At 56.4% G+C, this 7,727-nt stretch overlaps 4 protein-coding genes across 4 annotated transcripts in view; 2 read left to right on the top strand and 2 right to left on the bottom strand.

Moving 5' to 3' along the window:
- The first annotated feature begins 1,298 nt into the window (after nt 1–1,298).
- On the top strand, nt 1,299–2,460 carry NGA_0044802 (light harvesting complex protein). Its single transcript, XM_005853519.1, has 3 exons — nt 1,299–1,910; nt 2,042–2,085; nt 2,230–2,460. Exon 1 carries the CDS (start codon nt 1,320–1,322, stop codon nt 1,908–1,910), a length of 591 nt encoding a protein of 196 aa, XP_005853581.1. The 5' UTR covers nt 1,299–1,319; the 3' UTR covers nt 2,042–2,085; nt 2,230–2,460.
- A 147-nt stretch (nt 2,461–2,607) lies between these two features.
- On the bottom strand, nt 2,608–3,425 carry NGA_0430500 (pseudouridine synthase; the record flags this gene model as incomplete). Its single annotated transcript, XM_005853520.1, has 2 exons — nt 2,608–3,291; nt 3,384–3,425. The coding sequence occupies 2 exons, from the start codon at nt 3,423–3,425 to the stop codon at nt 2,608–2,610; spliced, it is 726 nt and encodes a 241-aa protein (XP_005853582.1).
- Nucleotides 3,426–4,523: 1,098 nt separating this feature from the next.
- SAR1 (GTP-binding protein SAR1) lies at nt 4,524–6,145 on the top strand. The gene is made up of 3 exons (XM_005853522.1): nt 4,524–4,664; nt 4,933–5,252; nt 5,343–6,145. Exons 1-3 carry the CDS (start codon nt 4,622–4,624, stop codon nt 5,586–5,588), a joined length of 609 nt encoding a protein of 202 aa, XP_005853584.1. The 5' UTR covers nt 4,524–4,621; the 3' UTR covers nt 5,589–6,145.
- A 374-nt stretch (nt 6,146–6,519) lies between these two features.
- NGA_0044320 (serine threonine protein) overlaps nt 6,520–7,727 on the bottom strand; it is a gene marked incomplete at both ends in the record, with an annotated part of 2,976 nt that continues 1,768 nt past the window's right edge. The window contains 2 exons of the mRNA XM_005853518.1: nt 6,520–7,627; nt 7,681–7,727. The exon at nt 7,681–7,727 is cut by the window's right edge and continues 622 nt beyond it. Coding sequence (XP_005853580.1) covers nt 6,520–7,627; nt 7,681–7,727 — 1,155 coding nt within the window. The remainder of the gene's footprint in view (nt 7,628–7,680) is intronic.

Genomic DNA, 7,727 nt, shown 5'->3' with positions numbered 1-7,727 from the left:
CCCCCCCCCGATGGCCCCGGGGGGGCGCATGACAATATTGTAGGGCTCGAAGGCGCCGAACAGGGTTACCACGTCCTTTGGCCGCAATGCCTGGGCTTTGGCTTCATCGAAATGGCCCTCCACGCGCAATGTGTACCCAAGGCTCGCTGCCTTTGGATGACTGCTCAGCCATCGCTGCTGTGGCGTCCGCCGACTGGCACGTGTTGCACTCTTTGTGTACATGTTCCACGTTTGACCCTGGAGCGCCTGATGATGATGGAGCCATGTGCTATATCTTGCTATACCAACTAGACTGCTGCTGCTACGCGCTCGCACCACCGCCATCATGCTGACGACACAAGCCAGCTCGATGGCCTGCCGCCAACCCTGTTGTTTTGAAAGGTTAGGGATGTTTGTGTCAAGATGTGAAAAACAAGAGCTGCGTTTCTACAGAGGAAACACTTGACCGGGATTAATGAAGCATGTACGAGACTAAAGATTGCAAAGGACATCGGGTGAGAGACTCGACTCGTGATGTTCAAGGCGGTGTCAAAAGATTTAAGCAGACGGCGTGGATAAGACAACGAGACAGCCGCGTGGCGAGCATGTGCAGACGAAAGGCGGCGATGATCTAAACCCAGCCGCAGGAAGACCCAGCACAGAGGGTCAAGCGCTGCTACGCACCGATCTGCCCACGGGCTGCGGGCAGGCGTAGAAGGGCAAAATCGCTTTTCTGGAGTCCCCGATTAAGGCGCAGAGTCGCCATCGCCGCGGTGCCCGCCAGGGATGATACCGATTTCAACTTGCCAGCGCCCGTGTCGAAATGCGTCCCAGGGGGCTCTACATCTCGATGATCGTCAAGGTAGTAAGGGACTGCATGGCTTTCAGCGTAATGAGGGCAAGGGGTTCGTGGTGCCATTTTTTCGACGGACGAAATGTTGGCTTTCTCCGCTTGAGGCTGGTGCCTGAAGTGATCCTAGTTCAGGTCTCCCAAGCCGAACGGGTGTTGATCGGCAACTTGTCTTCCTTCTTTGTAATTGGGCAGTCATAGACAAACAAACACACACATGGTTGTAGAAGCAGGAGAGCACGGGAACGCTTTTACAGGCGCACGTTGACTCTTGCAGCAGAGTGTCCGGCAGAACGTCTTGATGGGTATGCGCCTGTTGCGGCTCCCTGCTCTTACTCCTTGTGTGCAAGTTATCATGTCCAAAAGACAGACTGAGCATTCTCCCTGGAAGATCTAGCGTACAATGTTGAGTTCAAGCTGCGAGTTCTAACCCTTTTCCAAAATCTTGAAATTTTATGCATATACCCTGCAGAATCCTCCGTCTCTCGAAATGATGCGCGCCGTTGTTTTGCTGGGGCTGCTGTCCTCTGCCGCCGCTTTCATTCCTGCGACTTTCAACACAGGCAAGAGCTCATACGCCCGCAAAAACTTGGTGGTGGCCTCGGTTTCTGACTTGATCGGAGCGGACACGGAGACGGGCGGGATCTGGGATCCTCTGGGCCTGAGCCAGAACGAGGGTTCCCTCCGTAAGTACCGCGAGTGCGAGCTCAAGCACGGGCGTGTAGCCATGGCTGCCATGCTCGGTATCTTTGTCCAAGGTCTCTACCACCTTCCGGATCCCGTCTTTAGCAACCCTCGCCCTCTGGCTGCCTTGCAGCAGGTCTACGAGCAACGTCCCGAGGCCATTTGGCAGATCATCGTAGGACTGGGCGTGATCGAGTTCACGGGGGGCCGACAAAAGGAGGACCGTGCCCCTGGCGACTTGAACTTTGGTTCTTCTTTCATCCCCAAGAGCGAGAAGGAGTTCGAGGAATTGCAGCTGAAGGAGCTGAAAAACGGGCGCCTGGCGATGGTGGCCTCCATGGGCGCCCTGCTCCAGGAATACCTGACAGGCCAGGGGCCGGTGGAGCAAGTCTTGTAAGGAGGAGGCGGCGAGAGAGAAGGGGGGCCGAGAGTGACGTCAGGGATGACGGTTACGGGGGAAATGCCTGCAGGCAGTAGATCACAGGGCGATTTCTTCCTCAGGCGCTAACGCACTGCACCCCAACACAGGGCTGGCCACTTGAATCCCTTCGGTGACGGCCAAGGGTTCTTCTGTAAGTACCAACGGCTTGGGAGGGTTGATTGATAATGGAGGCACAGGGCCTGGTCGGTGGACAGGAGAGATGCCTAGATTCCGCAGGATCCTTGTGCGCTTGCGATTCATCTGTGTATCTCACACACCGCTTTCCTGACTACAGAAACCCAGCCGACTTCTTGGCACCGCAAACGGGAGGGCCCATGGCGAGAACAAGCTTGATTTTTCATTTCATCGGGCACACGGAGAACACTTCCGGCGTAGAATAGGCTGAGGAGTCAGTGGATGTAAGGATTATCACCATCATGAGCGTCCTGATTCATTGTGGGGAGGATAACTGATCGGATAAGAGATCGAAAAGGAAATCAATTAAGATGCCCGGAAATGACAGACATGTGAATTTTCGTGAGAGCTACCTCCGCTCCTCATCACTCGTGTAGTGTTATGCACTGCGTACAGCTCGCAGTGTCTTCCACCAGGTCGCACAAGATCAAATTTGTGTTAATAATGCTATTTACAATCAGTAGCTGGTACTTCTATATTAGGCACCCTCCCCTTCCTCCGTGCTTCCACCCTCCTCCTCCTCAGCCATCCGCTCCGCCTTCTTCCTCTCCATATTCATGGTGTTCCCGAAAATCTCAGGCACCTCTATCCTGAAGGTCTCCGCTGTCGTCGTCACCGGGTGCACGAAGCTCACGGCCATGGAGTAGAGGAACAAGCCACGCGTCCGCAAGGTATTAGACGGCCCGTACCTCAGATCGCCTAGGATTGGGGTGCCTAGGGCCTGGCAGTGCTGCCGCAATTGATGCTTTCGCCCTGTCTCAGGATTCAATTCTATGGACGTGAGCGCGTCAAAAGCGGGCGAGGGGACCGACGCCACCACCTTATACCTGGTGACCGCGTCCTTCCCCTCCACGGGCGCAAGGACCTGGCCGGCGGGTTCTGCCGGCCGCCCTATCACAACAGCGCGGTACGTCTTCTGGACGCGCCGCTCCAGAAAGGCGGTCACGAGCCCCTGCAAGGCGGGCTTGGTCTTGGCGACGAGGAGCAGGCCGCCCACGGGCGCGTCCAGGCGGTGGGCGTGCACGGGCTTGGGCAGAGCCCCGTCTTCAAGGCTGCGGCTTGTTGGCTGCAAAAACTTGCTGTATTCGTCCACCAACGAGTATGCTCCCGTTCCATGAACAGCGACGCCAGCTGGTTTGACTATCACAGCCAGATCGTCGTCCTCCCAAACAACAACCACCTTTTTTACCCCTCGCCCGGCCCCGCCCTTCTGCTTACCATTTGTCTCCTGAGCTACGACTTTAATTCTATCACCTTTTTCCACGATAGCCTCACAAGTTTTTCCAGGCTCGTCATTGACAAGAACCTGTCCCTTGCGGATGAGTTTACGAGCCTTGGACTTGCTGGTGTAGCCACCAAAGACGTAGACAGCTTGTGGAAGGGGGAGAGGCTCCGTCACCGTCTGGGGAATATCGAATTCCCGCAGGTCTTGAGAGTTGTCAGGGCCCGGGACAATGTAAGAATTAAGACCTAATGAGAATATTGCGATACCACGAAGATTGATGGAGCGTATGGCTTGCGCAACACACGGTTGACGCGGTGGAACCTTTGAAGAGGTTGAGGGCCGCAGGTAACTAGAATGTGATTGGGGGGGGGGCTTTAAAAGAACAAACCCGCTAACAGTATCCGCAATCTGCAGGTCGAAAATAATTAGGATAGGAAATATCAGGCGTATGTGTCTTAGAGGTGACGACCGCCGCGCCGCTAATCTTGTCTTCATCTTGGCCTTGGAACAAACGTCTGCTCTAGAAAGAGGAAGTAAAAAGTGATAAAGAATGTAAAGCAATCAGAAAAAAGGAATCGACTCAAGAGCACAAAGACCTACTCTTTTTGAAAAAGGAATGCGGATAACGCAAGAAATTGTCGCAAATAGCGCATCTCCAGCCTCGCGCTGTGACGATACGGATTTCGGGGCGATGCTGTGGCGACGACCGAGGCACCATCAGATGGGGATGGTATGATGCCCTCTGTTGGTCGTGCATGGTGGCCAATAAGTTGCGGGCGCCGCCTCACATCCATCATTTAAATCAATTCAATGTTTCGCCAGTTGTAGTGTTGTGAGACCTCGCGCGTGCAGGCACAGGTGGTGTCCTAAGAAGGCTTCGCGGCAACCCCTCCTCGTCGGGAGTAACGGACACGAGCCCTCTGCTTCCAGCGTACCCATCCCGCGCTGTCCACGACGCAGTAATGTTTTAAGCCGGCACCACTGTCCAATTGTGCTTTTCACTGCCTTTCATGGGTTCACATCGTCCAGAAACCACGTGGGACTCGGTGAACTTGATCGGCAGGAGCCACCGGAATGGTCGATAATACTCAGTAGCTGACGAGCGAAGCAACGAATTCCACAAGAAGGATCGACTCAAGCTGTAAACATTTTTTTCCCCACGCATGCACACAGGGACGACAGCGCGGGCCGATACAGGGCAGTTTACGAGCTCCGAGCCGTCAAGTCGGGCCCAATCACATAAGGAGCAGGAACGGGAGCTGCAGCCATGTTCCTCCTTGACTGGGTGTATAGTGCGCTCGCCTCATTAGGTAAGCGCGTCCGGTAGCATTTCATTTGACCAAAGAAATATTGTCTTTCTCAGTAAGGACACGACATGAAGCATGCATTTGCCTCGTATTCATCCGAGAGGCTGACGGGTCGGATGAATACGAGGCGACCCAGTCTGCCTCGGTTTTGGTCGCGGTCATCCCAGTCCCTTGCTGCCTTTTCAATCATACGTATTCGTTTGGTCGCGTGCATTGCGCTCCTTACCCTCATTTCTGTGACATTGCGAGAAAGGTTTTAATTTGAGTTAAGTGCTTTCCGCCCCTTCTGTTCATCTGGCAGGCCTTTATCACAAGAGCGCCAAGATTTTGTTCTTGGGCTTGGACAATGCCGGGAAGACGACGTTGCTGCACATGCTTAAAGAAAACAGGGTTCAAGTCCATCAGCCCACTATTCACCCGAACACGGACGAGCTCATTATTGGTAAAATTCGATTTAAGACGTTTGACTTGGGCGGACACGAGACGGCGCGCCGGCTATGGAAGGACTACCTTACCACCGTGGATGGTGTGGTGTTTATAGTAGACGCTTTGGACCAGGAGCGTTTCCCCGAGGCCAAGCGTGAGCTAGATGTAAGTTGTCCATTTTGAGAGCGTCTCATGATACTCGGTTCCTCATATGTCTTCCTCCTGTTTCTTCCTTCCTGGGTCGAACGTCGACAGAGCCTGCTCACGAGCGACGAGCTCGCTCACGTCCCTTTCTTGGTGCTCGGAAACAAGATCGACGTCCCTCGCGCCGTTTCAGAGGAGCAGCTTCGATATGCGCTTGGCATGCAGAATACGTACGGAAAAGATTCTTCAGGCGGGGAGAAGCAGCCGGGCGTACGGCCTATCGAGCTGTACATGTGCTCTGTGATCAAGCGGATGGGGTACGCGGACGGCTTCAAGTGGCTGGCGCAGTTCCTGTAAATTTATGGGCATAAGGGACGGAAGGTGGGCAGGCGTGGCAAATGATAGGGAGAGGATTCAGTGGGCGACTCGCTGTCGGTCGGTCGAGGCGAACGGACGGAGCAAGTGGGGGCCGGAGCCGGTTTGGAGTGCTTGGAAAGTGGGGGGGAGAAGATAGGGTGGAGAGCAGGTCGCAGAGGACGAGCGGCGGGGAATGAAACCCTTGCAAGGTCTTCAGGCGTGCACACTGACCGCCCTGTCTCCAGTGGGATGTTTGGTGGAGGCGCACAACCCGTCGCGCGGGTATGTATGGAACCTTGGTCCTCTGCCGTACTTCCAGTCGCTCTCTTTTCCTGTCGGGGCAGGAGTTTTGTCTTATCGAGAGGTGGGAACAGGAAGGGAGGGGTTCGCTTGATAGTGGAGGGATATTGGGGCACGTTGTTAGGCGAGGCAGGCTGAGTGCAGAAGGGGGAAGAGGAGGGGAGGCCGAAGGGACAGGGTGAGATGTAAGACAGGACAAGGCAGGCCTGGATTGAAGATAACGCCGAAACAACAAGATGAAATGGAGAGCAGCGGGAGTTATGCCGGCCACTCGCTGGTGTGTTTTTCTTGACACTTTTCATTCGTGTATCGTGTCGAGCGTTGCTTTCATGTTGGGAGACTGCCTCCCGTTGCTGCTACTGCTCTTGCTGCCGCAGTTAGCATGACCTTTTGCCTGTTCGGTGACCTAGTGGTCTACTGATCGCACCACTAGCGTATGAGGCCAGCCTGGAGCCAATAGAGCCCCTACGAGTCGAAGCATGACCGTGTTATCCCCCGTGCGCCCTTCCGAACGCCACCGAGGGACACAACGCCGGCTCTCCTTCGCCCTCCCGAAGCCCAGGCTGCATCCTCTTGTGATACATGTTGGCAGTACTTACACTGGTCGTCCACGCCCTCTTTCGACCGACTCCTATCGTCTTCTCCCACGCCCCCCCTGTTCTCCTTCCGTGCCTCCGTCTTCATCCCCTTCCATGCCTTCCCCGGCTGCTATTTCCTCCAGGTCCATCTCCTCGCCATCAGTCCACCGCCGTCCCCCCACGCCCTCTTTCTGCAACACCCGGGCACGCTTCATAATGCGATCGTACCGATTCACTATGTACGGCTCCGCCGCAGGTACCTGTACTAGCTCCTTGCCCGGCAAGATACAGGCCGTCAGGTTGCCTCCATACACGCACCCGGTATCCAGACCCAGCGCCTGCTCGTACTCTTGCATGCCCCTGCGCGCGTCGTGCCCGAACAGGACCGTCTGCGGCCCCTGCCACGTCCTCGCCCATGGGTAGTCCTGGTAGTAGCGGGCACTGACCGTCCCGTCCGCCAGGATGGATCGCATGTTGATCATGAAGCGAGGATGTTGCTTGCTGAGCCGCTGATCGGCGACGAAGCCGGCGTGGACGAAGAGGAGCTGGAGGTCCGAGCAGGAGATGTACCAGGGCAAGTTCCGCAGCCACTCCACGTCCGCGTCCTCCAGCCCCATCGCAATCAAGTAGTGCTCCGACTTGAAGTTGCTCTGCGCCCCTAGGGCCAAGGCCCGACTCCAGCGGATGACCTCGTTCTCGTGGTTCCCCCGCACGGAGAGCGCGCCCACCTCTCTGGCCAGGCGGATCACGGGGATGGAGTCCGGTCCCTTGGCGACCATGTCCCCCAGGAAGACGAGCAGGTCCCCGGGGCTGTACTCCACCTTCTTGATCAACGCCCGGAGCTCCTCCACACAGCCGTGCACGTCGCCGATGACGATGATCTTGGGCTCCCTCCGCTCCCTCAATCGTGCCTTCAGCGCCAAGAATCGCTCCATCTCCACGGTTGGGTTGCCCTCTTCCGCCCCTCCCACCGCCATCGCCTCTTTCAGCACCTCCCCCACTCCCTCGCTCAGGACCTGGTGCTTCCGGGCCTGAGCCTCCCACTCTCTCACCCACGCCATCACTTCCTGCGGCTCCTGCCCCAGCGCCTCCCGAAACCACCACCGAGGGCCGAAGGCGGCCGAGGATGTGGTGATGGCCGTGTAGAAGTCGTCCGCCCAGCTGTTGTAATACACCTCGATGAACCGCTGGGGGGGGTGGACCTCGGAACGCACCAGCCCCGTATCCGCCAGGAACCGGTCCCGGCTCGAGCGCGCTTTCT

This window comes from Nannochloropsis gaditana, assembly GCF_000240725.1.
Source record: "Nannochloropsis gaditana CCMP526 unplaced genomic scaffold scaffold853, whole genome shotgun sequence".
Taxonomy (NCBI): domain Eukaryota; class Eustigmatophyceae; order Eustigmatales; family Monodopsidaceae; genus Microchloropsis; species Microchloropsis gaditana.
Note: the sequence above shows the minus strand (reverse complement) of the source record. Positions and strands in the feature narration are given on the sequence as shown.